The 20,898-nt window shown below is 39.5% G+C and overlaps 1 protein-coding gene across 2 annotated transcripts in view; it reads left to right on the plus strand.

The window, feature by feature from the left end:
- Window positions 1-3,495: 3,495 nt before the first annotated feature.
- CD28 (CD28 molecule) overlaps window positions 3,496-20,898 on the plus strand; it is a 32,433-nt gene continuing 15,030 nt past the window's right edge. Inside the window, exon 1 of one of the 2 annotated variants that reach the window (XM_054479249.1) lies at window positions 3,496-3,589. In XM_054479249.1, the coding sequence (XP_054335224.1) occupies window positions 3,496-3,589 (94 nt within the window). Of the gene's footprint in view, window positions 3,590-3,610; window positions 3,721-20,898 lie in introns of those variants that run through there. The other variant, XM_054479248.1, reaches the window with a different exon arrangement.

Raw genomic sequence — 20,898 nt, forward strand, 5'->3', positions numbered from 1 at the left:
GTTTCTTTTGCTGTGCAGAAGCTTTTTAGTTTATTTAAGTCCCATGTGTCTATTTTGTTGCTTGTTCATAAATTCTTTGCCTTGGCAGATGTAAAGAAGAGTTTTTTCTTGGTTTTCTTCTGGGATTTTTATAGTTTCAGGTCTTACATTTAGGGCTTTAATGCATATTGTGTTAATTTTTGTATATGGTGAGAGGTATGAGCCCTGTTTCATTCTTCTGCATATAGCTAGCCAGTTTTCCCAGCACCATTTATTGAATAGGGAGTCCTCTTCCCAGCATATGTTTTTGTTAACTTTGTTGAAGATCAGTTGGTTGTAGATATGTGGCTTTATCTCTGAGTTCTCTATTCTGTTCCATTGTTCTATGTATCTGTTTTTATACTAGTACCATGCTGTTTCGGTTACTATAGTCTTATAATGTAATTTGAAGTTAGGTAATGTGACACTTCAAAGCTTTGTTCTTTTTGCTTGGGATTGCTTTGGCTATTCAGCTCTTTTTGGATTCCACACGAGTTTTAGGATTGCTTTTTCAAATTCTGTGAAAAATGACATTCTTTTGTTCTGATAATTCTTAACCCCACCTCAGATCAGTTTTCTCATCTGTAAAATGGAGATAATAATAATCTTCCTCACAGGTTGTGTATTAAATGAGGTCTGGAATGTAAAGTTCTTAGTATGGAAATGCTATTATTTTTACTGAAAATGTTGTAGGGTCTCAGTATCTTGTGTATTGCTGGATTTAAGGTCCTCATTTTATTTCTGTCATTTCTACCTCTTGGTATATGTGAATGCTATTGGATTTCAAAAGCAAATGTGAAAGGATTCTAATGAAATGGTTTGCTTCTTTAGTATCATACAGGTTAAAACATAGGAAGGCAAATGTCAAAGTTTGTGTTTCTTTTTATTCTATGGAATGAAAATTAAATATGGATGGTCAAATAATAAGGCCAATAATATTTAATTATTGTTTTGTGAATTCATATAAGTCAGCTGACCTCTCTGGGCTGCAGCTTCCTTCTCTGCAAGATAAGGGAGTTAGACCAGATGAGTGAACTGTTTCTTTTTCAGCTAAGTTTGACCTGATTACTACTATTTACATAGTATTAACTAGATGCTATGTAGTCATCTTTAATATGCTTGAAGACAGTTATTAACTCACTCCTTAGCCTTTTGTTGTTGATCATGGAAAACTGCTGGGTATCTTTGTTTCTACTGTGTATATTCTCAGTATGTATAATGAGTCTCAGAGCCTCTTGTTTTAAGATCTGTGTAGTGTGGTGGCTCTAGAATATGGATGACTTTTTAGGAAAGGTCACCTTCATCTGTAAATTTTCCCCCAGATAGACTTCAGGCCCTGGGGAAGGCATGGGTTCCCCTAACTGGATAGAGGATCAGAGCCAGGAAGGCTGAGTCAAATTCTAGAAGTGAATCTTCTCCAGGACTCAGGGCATAGCTTTGTCACTTACCTACAGTTCAGAAGTGTGAGTGAATCATTTCCAAGGACAAATTTCTCCAAAGGACCAAAAGATGTGTTAGTAAGAGGGGTTCACAAAGACTGTGTTTGTGGGAAAATTGAAGTGTGAACAAAGAAGGTCTACCAGGAGAGGAAATACTTTTGATCTGTCATTTATCAGATCAGGAGGCAGGGACATGAAGCCTGCCTCCTCTTACAGCTAGGTCATCAAAGAGTTTGACTATAGCATTTTAAAATAGCAAAGAAAAAAAAGGTAACAACACTAGGGGTTTGTTAAACAATTTATGATATAATTATAGAATGGAATATTACGCATCAATTACAAATAATGTTTATAAAGATACTTAAATGACATGGGAAAATGTTCAAGATATAACAAATAATAGTAAATATCTGATGAAAACTATAAGTAAAACATGATATTAAACATGTAAAAATCTTAACAGACAAACAGATGCAAGGCAGTGGACCAGAATATTAGCAGTGTTTATATTAGGGTGGTAAGAATATGGATGAATCTTGTTTTAATGCTTATAATTTTTCTAAACATTCTCTATGAAATATGCCTTACTTTTATAGTCAGAATAAAAAGCGATACAAGTTATCTTTTAAAACAACCCACATACACAAAACCCCAAACTAGAGTAATTACACAAAGCTTAGATTATCAAAAAAAAGAAAAAAATTACTGGAAAAGTTTTGAAGAAGTCATTGAGTACAAGATACTGACGTAGGTGCCGGAAGAAGAGAGCAGTTGGCCGTGCTGGTGGAATAACCCTGTCTGCAAAGGGCCTGGGAGTTGAAGAAGGGTGCAGTCGGGTGGTGGTTGTGAGTCTCAGAAATCCTGCCACAGAGCCTCCTTTTGTGCCTTATTACTTAACCTTGAGGGACATAGAGAGCATGAGACACCAAGGGGCTTTTGGTTGCCTTACTGTCCCACTAAGAACATAGAACGTTGTTTTGACTTTCCCTTTTCTTAGGGAACCTCCCCCATATACTCAGCTGGCTGGCTGCTTGCAAGTAGAATGGATTTTGCAAAGTTCCTAGAAGTGAGTTGGAGGAGGCTTGACATAAATCAAGCACTGTGTGCTAAATGCTCCAGAGGGCTACCTTATGTCCCACACAAATGTTACGTTTCTAATATTTGTAACTCCTTTAAACATTTATGCAGATGTTTCCCAATTCCTCAATAGAATTCTTACCATTATCTTTTTGACACAACCTGTCCCCATCCTATGAAAATCTCTCCTCTGCTAGAGACTTTATTCTTTTTCTCTTTCTCTCTTCCCTTCCTTTCTTCCTTCTTTCTTTCCTTCCTTCCTTCTTTCCTTCCTTCCTTCCCTCCCTCCCTCTTTCTCTCTTTCTCTCTTTCTTTCTACCTTTCTTTCTTTCTCTTTCTTTCTTTCTCTCTCTTTCTTTCTTTCTACCTTTCTTTCTTTCTTCTTTCTTTCTTTTCTCTCTCCCCTTCCTTCCTTCCTCCTTTCTTTTCTTTTCTTTTCTTTCTCTCTTTCTTTCTGTCTTTCTTTTCTCATTCTGTTGCCCTGGCTGGAGTGCAGTGGCATGATCTCGGCTCATAGCAGCCTCCACCTCCTGGGTTCAAGCAATTCTCCTGCCTTAGCCTCCCTAGTAGCTGGGATTACAGGTACCCACCATCATGCCTGGCTAATTTTTTGTATTTTCAGTGGAGACGGGGTTTCACCATGTTGGCCAGGCTCGTCTTGACCTCCTGGCCTCAAGTGATCCACCCGCTTTGGCCTCCCAAATTGCTGGGATTACAGGCGTGAGCCACCGCACCCGGCCTGTTCCTTCTTAAGAACACTTTGTCTCCCCTTTAATCTCTGCTGGATTTCAAGCACCCCTTTTACACAACTCTTGATATCCATCAATAAAGAATAATTCCCATAAGCCCATCATGTAGTGACCGACATTTTTCAGTGACAAAAAAAAGTCTTTAAAAATAGAAGTAAAAGTCTAAAGTCATCAAAACAACGTTATATCCTGTGTGAAATGCTGCAGTCAGGATGCCTTGTGGTTTGAGTGCCTTGATCATGTGCCCTAAGGGGATGGTGGCGGTGGTGGTGGCCGTGGATGACGGAGACTCTCAGGCCTTGGCAGGTGCGTCTTTCAGTTCCCCTCACACTTCGGGTTCCTCGGGGAGGAGGGGCTGGAACCCTAGCCCATCGTCAGGACAAAGATGCTCAGGCTGCTCTTGGCTCTCAACTTATTCCCTTCAATTCAAGTAACAGGTAAACAATGTTAATTTCTTTCTTTCTGTAAATATTTTTTGAGGTCTTCCAATCGGCTTAGTTTATTTTAAATTTCTAACAATGTGTGAAATTTGAACATTTGAAGTGTAGTTTTGCTGTAATAGGGTAACGTGTTATTTTGAAAATCATTGATTCTCAGACTACAATATAGTATCTTAACAAAAGTCCCTTGGAAATAAATTTTCCAAGCTATTAGTTTCTCTAGCTATTAGTTGATAGTGTCCCAAGAATTTTTTATTATTTTTATTTTTAAAATTGAGACGGGATTTCACTATGTTACCCAGGCTGGTCTCGAACTTCTGAGCTCAAGCAATCCACCTGCCTCTGCCTCCCAAAGTGCTAGGGTTACAGGCATGAGCCACCATGCCCGGCCAAGAATTTTTAACTTATGTATCGTTTCTTTCTTTCTTTCTTTTTTTAATTTAAGAAAGTTGCTGTAAGTAGATTGGTTCTGGAAGCTTTGAATTTAGGCTGCCTATGTTCCTATCACAGGTCCAATTCTCACTAGCTAAGCTTAGGCTTAGCTATTATTTAAACTCTCTAAACCTCAGTTTCCTTATCTGTAAAGTGGGAATAATAATAAACCTCACCTCAAGGTCATTGTAAGGTAAAATGAAATAATCCGTGTGAAGGGCTTAGCTCAGTCAGTGCTTGGCTTGCAAGATAAATGTGAATTGTAGTTACTCTATCTACCTGAATTGAATGAGTTCCAACATGAATCCTGGAGTCACCACAGAAGCTGCTACAATACCAATATTAATAAATTAGTTTTCTTTTACAATCGGCCAAAATGTATTTTCTTAGATTAAAGTTCTTTAAGTTACCAATGACGATGATGAGGAGGATAATACATCTAGCACTTTGAGCAGCACACAGTTCTCGTAACTAGAAGGTAGGTATTACAGTTAACTTCATTTCAGATGAAGAGACTGAGGGGTAGGCACATTAAGGGATTTGCCCAAGGATGTACAGGTGGCAGCTATAGGAGGCAGGGTCTGAACCACCTTAGTCTGACTCCAGAGCCAGTGTTGTTGATTATTACACTATTCATCTAACATGGTGTGATTTGTAATTTCATGGACTCAGGTAAATCCAGGGTTAAATTAACTTCGGAAAATCACAAGCACAATTCCTAACAGAAAGAATTTGTTACTTGGGTGGGCTGGAGTAAGATGCTCATTCAACTTGTTCTCAGAGTTAGAAAAAGGCCCCCACTTGGTTAAAAAACTGGACTGATAGGGGTCAACAGTCATGCTTAAATAAGGACAGTTATTTTTCCCAGAAAGATACATTGAAAAGCCAGTATGTTCAATTTTCTTTCTTATTTTGGCAGTACAGAGACTGCATTATTTGTTGTTATTCTTAAACATTAAGTGTACGTAGCCCAAAGAGTATAATTTCCCAATCTGCAGAGGTACAGTAGTTGCATATATACCTGTTTATTTGATGGTCTGACATGCCAGTGAGCACAAATTGTGTATATTTATAAAACGTGTTGATATAATGAAAGACATGAGTTGGCAATGAGATCTGGTACCAAGCATTTACAGCTACCAAATATATTCTACAAGAATCTTTAACATTTATTTTAAAAAGGTCTAAACCTTATTTTTAAGAGATCTCTCAAACTTAAAGAATATTTAAAATTTCTTAATTTGTTAGACAGTCAAGGGAAGCCTACCCTGACTGAAAACTATATAAAATTGGTAATTGTACACTAAATACTTTTCTGATGTGCTTTGTGGACACCTATCTGTCATCAACTTATTCACTCTCTTTTGAAGAGTTTTTGGTAAGATTCAAAACTTTGTATGTTTTCTTTAGAACATTTATTAAAAGGGGGCTAGCTAGATAAGTGGTTGGAGAGTTCACACACATAGGGCCTTTGTTTTCTACTTTAAGATATATTTACTTTTCAAATGCCAATTCACTTTTCTAATAACTTTTAGCATTTGATACTGAGTGGCTATCTAATGAAGAAGGAAAGGGATGGGAGTGAAGGGGACACTTTTACAGTCTTTTCCAGTAAGAAAACTTACGAGCAAGAAAAGAATGACAACATAAAAAATGTGTGATTTGGCCTGGTGTGGTGGCTCACGCCTGTAATCCCAGCCCTATGGGAGGCCGAGGCGGGTGGATTACTTGAGGTCAGGAATTGGAGACCATTCAGGCTAACATGGTGAAATCCCATCTCTACTAGAAATACAAAAAAATTAGCAGGATGTGGTGTCATGCGCCTGTAATCCCAGCTACTTGTGAGGCTTAGGCAGGAGAATTGCTTAAACCTGGGACGCGGAGGTTGCTGTGAGCTGAGATCGCACCCCTGCACTCCAGCCTGGGCAACAGTCTCAAAAAAAGAAAAAAAAAAAAATGATGCATTCTAATCAAATAGTGCAAAGCTTCTTGTGTGCTTTCCCTTTGTCTGTATACACCTTCCATTAAGAAATTATAGATAGGGAAATTCTCTGGTCAAAGTGTAATTGTCCTTCCTAGGTCTGAGAAGCCACTGTTATGCCTGTGTTGAGATGTGTATCTGTGTGCGTGTATGTGTGTGTATGTACGTATATGAAGAATAGTTCTTTTTTGCATTAATTTAATAATGTGTGTGTATGTATGTATATGAAAAATAGTTCTTTTTTCCATTAATTTAATAATGTAACTTACTTGTTCATAGCATAGCTTAAAATATTTATTCTATAAAGGTTAAGTCTAACCTGATTCCTTATGAGTTGGATGACAGTGTAGAGAGATATTTATGGCTAAGTTAAAGAAGTGTGATTTAGGAAGAGTGTGGAAACCTTAACTTAGATAAGCCCTTTGCATGTTTTCTACTAGACTTGGATAATTGTGCAACTGAGATCCACAGAGAGGATTTTGCTGGACTTTGGGATAGGAGTCCAGCCCAGAATTACAGAGCCTTAAAAGGGAAATGCTCTGGGATTGATGATAGAAGGATGGTATGCACAAAATACTTGACATTGGTCACATGTTGCAGGCCATATTGGCTATTTTTTAGCAAGCCTAATCATCCAGTATGAAGAGAAAAATCAGAATATTACCACTTATTTTTCCATGAGATCATTCCTTTTCACTTCTCCAAAACTTGGGCAAAAAACTGTCAAAATGGCCAGTTTGGACAAAGCTAATTTCTCCAGCGCCTTCCCTTAGCACTTATTTTTCTGAGAGAGGCACAGAATGCAGGAAAATAACTGACATTTAATAAAAAGTCATCGGCAAAGCAATTAAAAATTTTATTTGTACTCTAGTCTTCAGCCAACGACTCCCCTGAGCTAGTTGTATACGGAAAGAAGTAATTTGTTTCTCACAGTTAAGTGTTGCTCTGGGACTGGGCTTGGGAAAGTAAGGTGAAAAGATGAATGTCGAAAAATCAACAGATTGCCGTATTTACATGACTTCCAATATGCTGTGGCCAGTTTTTCTGTTAAAAGAAATTGACTGGATGTTTTTGTCATTTCAAGTAAATTTGATGGATATTTCAAAAGTATAGGCATTGCTTAAGGATTTGTTTTACTCTACTACCGTGCCCTAGTTAACACATTGTGTTTTTTAAGGCAACCATCCAGCAAGGACTGCAAAATTAATATCAATATATCAATACCAGGAAATGGAATGAGTCATTGCCACAGATAGATTAGAAATAGAAATGAATCTGTGATTGTAAACTCCAAAGCTCTCACATTCAAACTTTTACTATGGGTGGGGAGAGGATCTCGCTGCCTCCCCTTCTTTAAGACATAGACCCTCCTCCTTTTTAACATCTTATTCCTTTTTTCAAGGGTGGAGAAATGCCATATGATTACCACTTGGCTTTTATCTTGTGTGGATATCTTCCTCCAAGTATTTCCTGCAAGCAGTGTGCTGACATTTACAAAAGGAAAATTTTTATGCCACCAACATCCCAGAAGAAAATTTTGTTGTGGTTTATCATCTCTAACACAAAAGCCCTTTTTTAACTAGTGTAGGCATTGATGAGGATACACAATTCATGTCAGACTTGGTTGTCTAAAAATCAGAGGACGGACACTCCTTCAAAGCACAATTGTTTCCCAGCAGGTCATGGCAAGGGTTAGACTCTTCTCTTTTTTATGTTGGTTAAATTTTTGTTCGCCTTTTTCTTCAAGAAATTTATTATTTATGGAACTTCACAGAGGCTGGAACTTTTCTTCTCAGTACATAGTTGAGCTGAGCATCTGGAAAAATTACATCTGGGTGGTTTTGTGACTGACTGAATGGGTCTCTGGTTAAGCTGTGTTAAGATATCTGTGTCTCTTTTACGGTGATTTATTTGGCCGTTTTTGGCCAATGACAGGATGTTAGCACCAAAAACCCAAAACCAAAAAAACCAAGACAATTCACTCAGAGCTTTGAGCCTGATAATTATAGCATGAGAACTGGTGCCTGAAGCTGGGGGGAAGGTAACCCAGGCCCCACAGAAAGGTGGTTGCATGCAAGTGTCTAACTTTTTCCTTGTTAATCTCATTTTGAGAACTCCAAACACTAGAAGAGAAGTGCACTGGGTAGGATCAAGAACTACTCAGTCATTTGGTAGAGGCTTGGAAAAAAGAGTTTAGATTTCTCACTATTTCAATGTTAATTTCAAAGGCATGTTTATTTAGTCTGGTGTCACCATGCAGGTTATATGTGCTTCTGTTTTCATTACTGGAAGAGAACCTGCAAGGTGGTGAAGTTCTTACTTAACTTTGAGCTGCTCCCTTATCTCTGCATCACCATTACTGTCATCTTTTTCTTTGTCATCATCTTCATTATCTTGGGTACTGTGGCTGACAGTATAACCAGGTTAATGGTTCCTGATGGTGTCATTCAGAATTACTCACTCATAGTTCACTTTGGCCTCTGATCTAATTGTGAGCCCCTTTCTGCAATATCTGAATCACCTCATTGGCTCACAATCCACCATGTAATCTACTTGTCTTTCATGTTAGACTTTTGGTGAAAGATCCACCTCCTTGAAGAAGCTTCTGGATACTTCAGACTTTATTGTGGTCTTGGAAGAGGAGTTCTGATGGAAGTGTAGCTCAACTCAACAAATATTTATTAAACCTCTCATATTTTAATCTCCATCAGAGTCTCAGAGAATATAAAAAGAAATATAGGCCGGATATGGTGCCTCACACCTGTAATCCCAGCACTTTGGGAGACCAAGGCAGGCAGATCACCTGAGGTCAGAAGTTTGAGACCAGCCTGGCCAACATGGTGAAACCCCATCTCTACTAAAAATACAAAAATTAGCCAGGCGTGCTGGTACATACCTGTAGTCCCAGCTACTGAGGAGGCTAAGGTAGGAGAATTGCTTGAACCTAGGAGGCAGAGGTTGTAGTGAGCAGAGATCGTGTCAGTGCACTCCAGCCTGGGTGACAGAGCGATATTCCATCTCAATAAAAAAAAAAAAAAAAAAAAAAAAGAAAAGAAATATAAAATCAGTACACAAGTATTGTGTAGTACAAGTAATTAGGTAGTTAACTGAGTTCTCTCTGCTTTTACAGCCCCTGTGATTTAGTTGAGTAGATTATATATAACAGGAGGATGTAACATCTGGAAACAGATAACTAACACTTGGCAGTCACTACCTCACCATGCTATTTGATGACTTAAGGACTTTGGTTTGCATACATTATTTTGATAATCTGAAATGTTCTCTACACCTCTCACCTGAAGAAGCCTTCTCTGAGACCCCAAATGGCAAAGAGAGGGACTTCTTTCCCTCTCAAGTTTCTCCAAATTATTATTGTGTATTGACACATTTATTTTCTTTTCCACTAGACTATGAACTCCTTGAGGGCAGAATCATGTCTTATTCATCCTTCTAACCTCTGTATTAGGCACAATGCTATAAGCATATAGTTACTCAATAAATATTTGTTGAAGAAGGAAATGAATGAATTAGTAACAAAATGAGGAAGCATAAAATAAATACTCTGGTAAGATTAATGTTGAAAGGTAAGCCTTTATGGAGAGTTGGGAATTAGACTGGACAGTAGACAAGATTTGAATGAACGTTATTAATAATAATTGCTAGCTAACATTTATTTTGCACTTATAATGTGCCAGGTAGTGTTCTGCCTGGCTTTCCCTGTATTAAGTCATCTAATCTTTCCCAAGTCCTATGAGGTAGTTACTGTGATTGCTATGATTATACTACTTCATAGATGGGGAAACTGAAGCACAGAGTGGGTAGAGCATCTTGCTTATGGTCACAAAGCTACTAAGTATGTAAATCCAGATGGTCTTGCTCCGGGGTTCATGTTCTTACCAATGCTGTGTTGTCTCAGGAAGGAAAAGGTGGATTAATAAAGAAATTAAACCAGGAATACTGTTTCATGTTCTCAGAACAGATGGCAAGTCTGAATGTGTGAGGTCATGGAGAAGCAGGGGAGAATCCAGTTAAGCAAAGGATAGAATACTGATAACAGAAATTCAAACTTTATTTTCAAGTCATTTTGAAGTAATGGCCTGGGTAAGAAGAAAATATTTCAGAATCCTTATCTTTGGAATGAAGCTGGAGTTATGGGAATGGATGGCTAGTTGAAAGGAGAGGGCATAACTGTAGAAAAACAGAGAGTGGAGCTGAATCTGGAAACTGGCTCTGATGGGAGTCAGCTGAAAAGGATGGTTAGCTAGTGAAGGAGACAGAGAAAGTGGTGAGAGAGGCAGGGGGACACAGTGAGGCTAGTGGAATGCCACTAAAGCCAATGAGGGAAAGAGTTTCAAAAAGATAGTGGTTAATAGCATTAAACATAAGAGGGAAAGGAGTGAATAATGGCTTTGGATTTGGCTGAAACACCAGCTGGGACTTTTGAGTTTAGGCAGAGACATGGAGAAGGAAGATAAGACTTCACAGGATTAAGAAAAAGTGGAGGGGGACAAAACAGAGACAGTGAAAAGGAGAGGAAATAGATAAGGTAAAGACAATTAGGAACTTATATCACCTAAAATGTGTACCATGGTATTTTGTGCATGTAATAATAAATGTTTGCAAATGGCTGAGTGACTTAAGTATGTTTGACATGTGGAAGGAGCCAAGTGCTGGACCTGAGAGAGAGAGAGAGAGGGAGAGAGAGAGAGAGAGAGAGTGTGTGTGTGTGTGTGTGTGTGTGTGTGTAGCATTGCAGGGCTTGAAGGTAGAGAAGGCTATTATTAGGAAAGAAAGGAGGAGGAGGGAGAGGAAAAAAAGAGGGTGGGGGCAGTTTTCTCAAGGAGATAGGGAGGGAGATTTGTTGCATAGGAGATGGGTGTATTAGAGAGAGGAGGACAAATCTCTAAGAAGATGGGGAGGAAGAGAAGAGACTTATAGGGGTAGAGATAAGTTAGAATGAAGCTATGGTAGATGAGTGATTCTATACTGATGAACCTGAGGTTAAAAACAAACAAATCTCTCAGAGTAGGTCATAATGTTAAACCTATATCAACAAGGGCTACTGGGTAATACACGCCTTCTCTCTGAAGACTTTGCCCATGTGTACTTTAAATTCTTGCTTGAGTCCTCAACAATGCACACTATGGCTAGGCTTGACCTCAGCTCATGGCTGAGATCACAGGGTCACAGGGTTCAAACCAACCCTGCCCAACATTATGGGCGGGGCTCCAGTTTCCAGTCAGGGATGTTAATCTTAGCATTTCCCTGTGTGTTTTGGAACAAGGATATGGTTGCTTGACCTTGGCTTGGGGAGGCCAGTCCGCTATTCTTTTGCCCTCTCTTTTTTCAAACTCAAAAGCTAATCCCAAGGATTTCTCAAGGTGGGGGATGTGATTAGGAGTATTAGTCTGTCATACTATGACAGAACTTTTCTAGGCCTCGGTTTCTTCATCTGATACATGAAGAGTTTGGGCTGGAGGATATCTCAGGTCTACTTTCCGGCTTAAAAGTGCTTCTGAAGTGGAATTTTTTAAAAAGCTAACTTTTGTCGGGTCTAACAAGGCAGCTTAACTACCCCATCTCCTTGTGGATGCTCTTATGACCTGATAGAGCAAATACAAGAAATTACAAACCAGCCATCTCTGAAATCTCTTGCAGGGATTGCTAACCGGGATCCTAGATGCTGCTAATGTGCTTAGAAATGACTGCTGGACTTTGAGGGGGCAATGCTGCCTTTGCTGTCTCCTATTTTCCTGTGCAATGTTAAGGTCCAACACAGTAATTATTTAAACTTCTGGGCCATGACATTTACCTGGAGGTTCTGTATATGACAAGGTGATCCTGAGCAGATTCTTCAGAGGTATGTGATTTAGGCAGAATGGAACAGACAGGAAAAATGTACTGTTGTCTTCATTACAGAGTTGTTTTGAATGAGGGATCAGGATAATCGTGGCTCAGGAGGAAAATATGGCTCTCAAATTTGGTTACTAGATTAAAACATATATTTAGAAAATAATAAATTAATAGAGGAGGTCTCTTTATACCTGTGGGTTTTCTTTTGATCCGTTAACTGAATTACTATAATAATATATATGTACAGAAAGCTGTAATTCCCTGGCTATCTCCTATTTGGACTACAGGCAACCTTTTAGAATAGTAAGATTTGATTTTGGGGAGTTGTTTGGTGGCTCTTGGTATGGGTTCCACTTTCATGTAAGTTAAGGTGCTCTTGCTATGTTGTCCCCTTAGATTGTCTTTCTAACATTAGGAGATCAGAGGAAAATTGCAGACCTGACCAGTGAACGGTAGGGACTTGGTCACACTGCACCTGCGTTTATGTTGCTTTGGGTTTAGGAAGTTTTGGTCCCAGAGCACTCACATCCTGCATTGCTGGGTGGTGTCTCTGAGTGGTAGGGATGGATTACAGCACAGGTGATGGTTTTTAGCAATTTTAATATTAACTGTCATCCTAATACAGATGAACTTCCTAATGTACATTTCTATCCCCAACTGGCTTCCTCGAACTCTAGTCCTATACTTCTAACTCCTTCTGGATCTTTCCCCCAGGATGAACAAATTTCCTCTTAACTTACCTCATTTTGTCAATGGTGCCTCCACTCATACCCTTACCTGGTGCGTGAACTCCGGGTCAGTTTCCATTCCTGTTCACCATTAGTCTGTAAAACCGAGCACCAATGCCTTGTTTGACCCTTTCATACCAGCTGCCACCTCCACAGCTCAGGCCTTATGAACTCACATCAGTGCTATTGCATCAGCCTCCTGATTGGTCTCTGCCTCAGCTCTTCCCTTGCTCCAAGCCAAGGGCAGTCAAGATTGGTTGCTGCACTCCTCAAGGCTGTGCTAACCTTCCCAAAGCAGCATGTACCACAACATTCTCAACTCAGACATCTTCAACATCTCCCATGGCCTTTCTGGTAAAATCTATGTGCCTTTTCTTGGCATTTAAGGCTCCCCATGACTGGTATCAGCCATCTTCATCTGTTTCCATCCTACATAAATGGAATACTCTGCCAGTTCCCAATAAACTGTCACACTAAGGTCATTTCCATGATCTTAGCCTGTCTAAATTTGCCCCAGACCTTATGGCCCAGTTAAATGTGAAGTCTCTACAAAAGCCTCCAGAATCATCCTGTCTGGAAACAAGGCCTCTTTCACGTGCCTGTCAATGACCCTTTAAAGGGTTCATGTACCACGGATGGCTTCGGAGAGTAGCTGATTGTGTACCTGCCTTCGGATTTCTCCTAGGATGAAACAGTTCTGTCTTTTACATCTTCCCATCTCCTAAGAATCAAGTACATTAGGTCCCTTATTTATTTGATGAATAAATGAATGAATGACGCTGTCACAGCAGAAGTCAGAATACCAAAGGACGATTCTCTGACACATCAAAATTTCTTCTCAGAAAGTACTCACTGATTGTTTTTGATAACTTTTCCCTCTCAAAAATGAATGCCTTAGGTCTTGGTGCTCAGATGGGACTTTTTGCTACTGAACTATCTGACCTTTGACTTACTTTCTGACAGTTACATGTAGCACAATAATTTTTTTAAGAGGACAAGAACAAGTGTCCTCTACATTATAGTGTCTGCCTGTGTAGGAACACAAATAAAGGTTAAAGGTGGGGCTTAGACTAGTGCTGACCAAAAGCAACTTCTTTAGTAAATTATTTATTTATTTCACATGGGGTCTCACTTTGTTGCTCAGGCTGGAGTGCAGTGGTGCAATCACCACTCACTGCAGCCTTGACCTCCTGGGCTCAAGTGATCCTCCCACCTCAGCCTCCCAAGGAGCTGGGACTACAGGCACATGCCGCCACAGCCAGGTACCCCCACACCCAGCTAATTTTTGTATTTTTTGTAGAAGTGGGGTCTCGCCATGTTGCCCAGACTGGTTTCCATCTCCTGGGTTCAAGCGATCCACCTGTGTCAGCCTCCCAAAGTGCTAGGATTACAGGTGTAATCCACTGTGCCAGGCCTTTAGTAAATTTATTAATCAGGATTCTATTTCTATTTCTATTGTTACCTATAATCATTTGTCCTTGTTCAAATTAAAACCTCTTTAGATTTTGTTTTAAAACCATACTTTCTGTCAAGAACAGTGAATGTGCTTGGTATAACTGATAGTTGTGATATACACAATCTTGGCCAAAGCTGGCTGCTTGGTGTGCTTCTCTTGATGGAAGTCATTGCTTCTGTCATGGTGGCCTCCTCTACACAACTCTCTTTCCTTCTGGTTCTGGTAACTTCGCTGTCCCCTGGTCTCTTTAGACCTAAGGGTGGTCATAATTCTGCTGCTGCAAGTCACAGGCTCTGGCACTACCCCTCGTGGTCCTGCTATTGCCACACCTTTGCCAACAGCCCTTTCATAAATAACCCTCCTACTGTTGCCCAATTTTGTGTGTGCCATTTGTTTTTATTTGGGATCTGGAATGAGACAACATATAGTTGGCCCTCCGTATCCACGGGTTATGCATCTGTGGATTCAATCAATCATGGATCAAAAACAGTATTTGTGGGATGCAGAATCTATTGATACAGAGGACCAACAATTGCATGACTTGAGCTTCCATGGATTTTGGTATCTGCAGGGGTCCTGGAACCAACACCCCATGGATCCAGAGGACCACTGTATATGCATGTTTATCAAGCTTATTCAAAGCCCCCTTTTTTTGTGTGAAGAGATTTTCCTTAAATCTTCATTTCTTGTGAAAATGGGAAGACTTTCAAGATAACAGTCAACAGACAACTAGACGAAATGACCACAGAACTATTTTTAAACCATAACCTGCATTATTATCATTATTATTACCATTTTTTCATTTTAACATGAATTTCTGGGAGAGAAAGGCTGGGTCCATTCAAAGCATGGTAGGTCATGAATAGCTTTGTTTTTATCTTCATTGTAGCTCAGAGAGGATGGTGAAAGGTGCTACAGTCTGGTGAATGTTTTGTACTTCTCTTTCTCTTATCAGAAGGAAGCCAGGCCACCAGCTAAGGTTATCAGAGTCATAGACTGTTGAGTCCCCCTTTCTTCTCAGGGAGCACAGTTTGTCTCACAGATTCCTGAGCAACCACCGGGTTGTCTTGTGGGGGAGCCTATCCCTTACAGAGCCTGAAAAGGAGCCAGTGGTCAGATGGTCACATGTTGAAGGGCATCCTGGGCCTGAACAGGAAATATACTCAGAGGAAAGTTACAGTAACTTAACCAGCTCTGTGGTCAGGAGGGAGGTGCTCTTCTATGCCAGGGAAATCAGCATCACCTTCACAGTGTGCTCACAAATATCATAGGGCCAGATGGCTGAAAGTAGAAGCTTTCATTGTTTTTGGTTCCTACCTAACACGTGAAATTCTGTTCAGTCCGAATTTTTAAAAGGAAACAAAATAATTAGAATCTTACAACCTGATTTTTCAACTGCAAAAGAAAGTCAGACTATGATGTGCATAAATGGAACCTGATAAAGTTCTTAAAGATTCTGGAGGAAAATCACATTTTGCTAATTAATCATGTATTCCAGCTCTCTAACTGCTTCTTTAGCTTCCCAGTACATATTCCACTCTTGAGTGCTGCTGACTTTACTCTCTGGTTCACCAGTGTCTATGTGCCATTTTATTTCTCTATGGTGCTACGATAAAGAAAAGAAAAAACTATGACAAACAAATGTAATTCACAAAAGCCCTGAAGTTAAGGATTTTCCTAGTGAAGTTCAGACTGAAATGTGACTTTATGTGTTGACTCATGTCTATGTTCAATCCCTTTTGTACACTTGGGTAAGCTAGAATGGAAGATCTCAATGGTATAATTATTACTTGTGCATCAGAAATAATTTATAAGATCATTTGATGTGATCATATTGCCTGTAAGCCTTATCTGGGATCCATCTATGACCTTCAGGAAATCTTCAAAATTGTAAGCAAAATGTTTTGTATATGTGCATTAGAGGCAAAAAATTTGGAAACGTATTTTTTTCTAGATATGAGCATGAAATAAATTCAGTCTTGCTGGATGAACAAAGTTGTTTTTCTGTCCATTTATGATTTAAAACATTACTCCTAGATGTCTAAATAAATAAATTACATCTTAGCTCTTCCATTATTTTTGTGACCTTGTTTGAAAAGTCATTTACTTCTTCTCTTTTTTTTCCCCCCAATGGCCTCTTCTTTAAAATAAGGGATTGGCGTAGATCATCTCCAAGTTTCCTTCCAGCTGAGTGTTTTTTTTTTGCAGGCTAAGACTCTAATAAAATAGTGGGGAAAATGAAATTTATTTTGTTCTGGTCCTCTTCCCATTCCATTCACTCCCCTACTTAATGGTAATCTCCTCCCTAACCCTCACTCCAGACATCTAGTACCATCCTCCCTATCAAGTCCAACTTTGAGAGGATCTAGAACCAATCACTGCAATGGTGTTGAAATTTTGATGCAACATGGCAGAAGGAAATGAACAATAGATTAGAAGTCATGAGGTATGAGCTTAAATTTCAAGGATCACTTATGTTTCCTGTAACCTTGGACAACTCATCTACCTCTTTGACCTCAGTTTCCCCATCTGTAAGATGGGCATAAAGATGACTGTCCTGCCGATTTACTTCACCGTTGAATATGGAGTTCAGATGAGATAAGAGAGAGCATTTTATAGCCCTGTGAATGTAAGCCATAGATACTAAATTAAGCCAATGTGTTTCCCATATTGCATTTTAGGCTTCATTTTCTTTGGAAATCTAAGCATTAACTGAGCTGGTGGGAGGGTCCTTTTAAGGTCAGGGTTCTTTGATGCTGGGAGCCACACCTTAGAGGTGGTTACCACCCCACCTATGCAGAGGGTTGACCTCATTACTAAATATGGTAATTGACCAGTTTATAATAGGTGTAAACGGCAAGAGTTGTTTTTTTTTTTTTTTTTTGTAACCAAGCTTCCCCACCACCCACTGCCATTCTCATGGAAGTTCAAGCAACTTTCAATTTTCCTGAAGTCGGCTGTATCACAAGATTCACAGATTATCTGTGGGAAATCTTTTAGCTCTCAGTACCTTGCTCACAAGCAGCAGATAAGTACCCTCTCACCTCCGATCTCACTCTTCATGTTGCCTGTTGTTAAGCAGGAGCTGTGAGAGAAAGAGGTTTGAGGTTAGTGCTTCCTGTCTCCACACCTTTAGCTGGTTTAGCTGCTAGGAAAGGCTTTGAAAAGCAAAGCACTAAATTCATCTTCAAAACAACTGGTCAATTCAGTTAGAGAAATGTCAGTCAGACCAATCTTTTGATAACGTAAGCAAAGAAAATGGATGGGTTGACAATGTTTCTTTTAACCTAGTAACCTAGTAGGTTTGACCTAGGTAGGCCTTCCCTGAACTCACAAGAAGTAAAATCAAATATTCACAGGGAAAGGGCTGGGTCTCCTAATACCCAAGTAGCTTAAGAAGAATGCCTTCCACTCCTAGCATGAACTGGAAAGCAAAAAGAAATCAAACACAAGTTAGGACGAGGGAGCTACATATTTGGGTTTCTTCTGAGTCTAGATATGTCCTTGCATTTGTAATATGTCCTTACATTATTTGAAGTACTGTAGATTTTCAGAAACTCAGAGACCCAAAATACATATCAAAGCCAAATGTCATCTGATATTCTGATTGTCAGCTACTTTGATTTCTCCATGTTTTTACTTCATAGAGCAAGGGGTGTGCATTTTTACACATGCCCCATTTTAAAAGAAAATAAGAGACATCAGAATTATTGTGTTTACTCAAAGTCACAATGATCACACATATTCAGTATCACTTAGAGTCACTGGTTATCTTTTTCTAGCACCAAAAGTAAATTTCTCTCATTTACTGTCTTGCAAAGCAGATAGAGATTTTGAGATCCTGTGAGATAGTTTCCCATTTAGGCTTCTCTGAATTACTGACATGAACCAAGGTGGGACCAAATGCTGTGAGGATATAAATATTGAGAAACAAGATTTTATCAGCCAACCTTGAACTCAGCTCGAACTCTAAACTAGGAGGCTGTTAGCTACATGTTAACACATAGTAAGCAAACTATTTCAAGCATAGTATCTGTGTTTGAGAGCCAGCTAATTTAAAAATGATCTATGTTGACAAAAGGGAGGAAAGTAAACATGAACAATAAATTGGATGGCTTTTCCTCAAATGGCCTTATCGAAAACAAATAGTTTTCAAGCTCTTTTCCAGCAAAATCTTAGCACTTTTCTGCATAAAAGCCTTCAGTAGATCTTCATCACCTTCAGAAGAGAGCCCAAGCTCTCTAATGGAGTGAACTATGCTTGCTCTGACAATCTTGTCTTTCATAACTCATGGCCCAGCAAAAAGAAGGTAGCTGTAATTCCCTAAGTCTGCCACACTCTTTCTTACCCTCCTCATCTCCCTTGCCCAGACTACTCTTTTTCTCTCTTTGTCTTATCCTCCCCACAGTCCCCTAACTCACCCCAGCCCAAACACACACTCTCCCACCTCACCCCAGTCCCCAACACAAAAACACATCTTAGCCAGGCTAACTTTTACTTAGTAAAAGTTGGTCAAATCCATGTATGCATAATCCTTCAGGACTCAGGTCAGCAGTCATCTCCTCAGATCCTTAGCTGGTTTCCCTGTTGCCCCCGGAAGTTTTGTGCAGATCACTGTGTCACTATGTTTAAAGTAGGGTCTATTTACATCTTTCTTCCCCATCAGATCATGAGCTGCCCTAGGACAGGAATTGAGTAGCATTCATTTTTGGGAAATCAATTCTTCTTTCCCATGTGCATCTTAGGAACATGTCACACCCTGAGTTAGACAGGACATATTCAGCAAACCACTGGACTCTAGATGCCACAGCTTTTCTTCCTTCCTCTCTCTCCCTTCCCTCTCTCCACCTCACTGTGTGTGCTGGGAGAGGGAGTCAAACTGGGGAGGCATCTGGGGTTTCTCTCCAGCCCACCCACACTCCCTTTTTTATCTCCACAAAGAAGTCCTATTCTCATTCTCATCTTTTTCTTTAAATCAGCTCACAAAGGCAGATCAGGAAGAATTTGAATGTGCATTAAAACAGAATCCAAATAATTAGCAATAGAAACACAATTCTCAGGGTGGTGAGCAAGCAGAATACAAATGCCTAACCTGCACTCACTCTCTGAAAAGGAGGAGAGATGCAGGCATTGCTTGCTGGAGTTGGTTGCTCTTCCAATTAGAACTGACCTAATGACTCCTTCTAAGTAAAAAAAGGAAACAAACAAAATAAATCAAAAACAAAAAAACAAATTGGATGTTTGTATTAAGACAGGTCGAACTTTTTGATTCTTTGCATGTTTACTTTTCAGTGCTTTTGCAAAATATTTGTGGAACAAATAATAAGTGAAGTTAAAGTTGTTGACACAGGTTTCCAAAAAGGATTTAATGAGATGGTAGTCAAACCTAGCTGCTGATAACAATACAGCCGAATCACCATCTTTCACTCAACAATTATTTAATGAGAGTCTATTAGTCATACTGTGTTATGTAAAGAAGCATAACATGTGGTCCTTTCTATCAAGAGACTTGGAAACCAGGGGCCTAGGGGAAATGCACATGAATCCAAAGCTAAGCAAATTGAAGCATGTGAAACAAGAGTTGTTTAAAAGGTAGAACTCGACCAAATGTCAAGTGAGCGATACAGATAGTAATCATTTTGAGACCTGAGAAGGGAGTGGTGCTCTGTGCCAAAGAGTTAGTAGACAAAGCATGGAGGTAGGAATGCTCACAGTGTGTTCTTGGGATGTTGGCTTAAATGGTCTAATTAGGAGGGCTTTGGTTTGAGGAAATGAGGTTGGAAAAACCTGTGGAGGCCGATTTGAGGATAAGAAGTTAGTTTTCCTCTGTTAGGCCACTGGTTCTCAAATTTGACTGCCATCTAGAATTACTAGAGAAACTTAAAAAATATGAATGGATGCCTGGGTCCTATACCTAGAGATTCTGATTTAATTGGCCTTGGAAAACCAAAGGCTTTTAGATTTTTCCAGGTGATTCTAAATATGTTGTCAGGTGAATTCCACTAGGCCATAGTGGCTTTCAACCCAACTGAATATTAGAATCAAGTGGGGGAACTTTTAAGATAATATAAAAGACAATCCACATAATGAGAGAAAACATTTACAAATCACATATCTGATAAGAAACTTGTATCAAGTCTGAGGCAGGCAGATCACCTGAGGTCAGGAGTTTGAGACCAGCCTGGCCCACATGGAGAAACCCCATCTCTACTAAAAATATAAAAATTAGCTGGGGGTGATGGTGGTCACCTCCAATTCCAGCTACTCGGGAGGCTGAGGCAGGAGGATTGCTTGATCCTGGGTGGCAGAGGTTGCAGTGAGCCAAGATCATGCCACTGCACTCCAGCCTGGGTGACAGAGTGAGACTCTGTAAAAATAAAAAGAAAAAAGTATAAAAAATGTATAAAGAACTCTAATAATTCAATAATAAAAAGATAAATAGCCTAACCAGTTAATAAATGGGCAAATGATCTGAATAGAGAGTTCTCTAAAAAGAATAGACCAATGGCTAATAAGCACATGAAAAGATGCTTAGCATCATTAGTTATCAGAGAAATAGCAAATCAAACCATGATGAGATATCACTTCATGCCCACCAGAATGGCTATAATAGAAAAGATGGACAATGACAAGTGTCGTCAAGGGTGAGGATAAATTGGAGCCCTCATTCACTGCTGGTGAGAATGTACAATGGTTCAGTTGCTTTGGCAACAGTTTGACAGTTC

This window comes from Pongo pygmaeus, chromosome 11, assembly GCF_028885625.2.
Source record: "Pongo pygmaeus isolate AG05252 chromosome 11, NHGRI_mPonPyg2-v2.0_pri, whole genome shotgun sequence".
In the NCBI taxonomy this organism is placed as follows: Eukaryota; Metazoa; Chordata; class Mammalia; order Primates; family Hominidae; genus Pongo; species Pongo pygmaeus.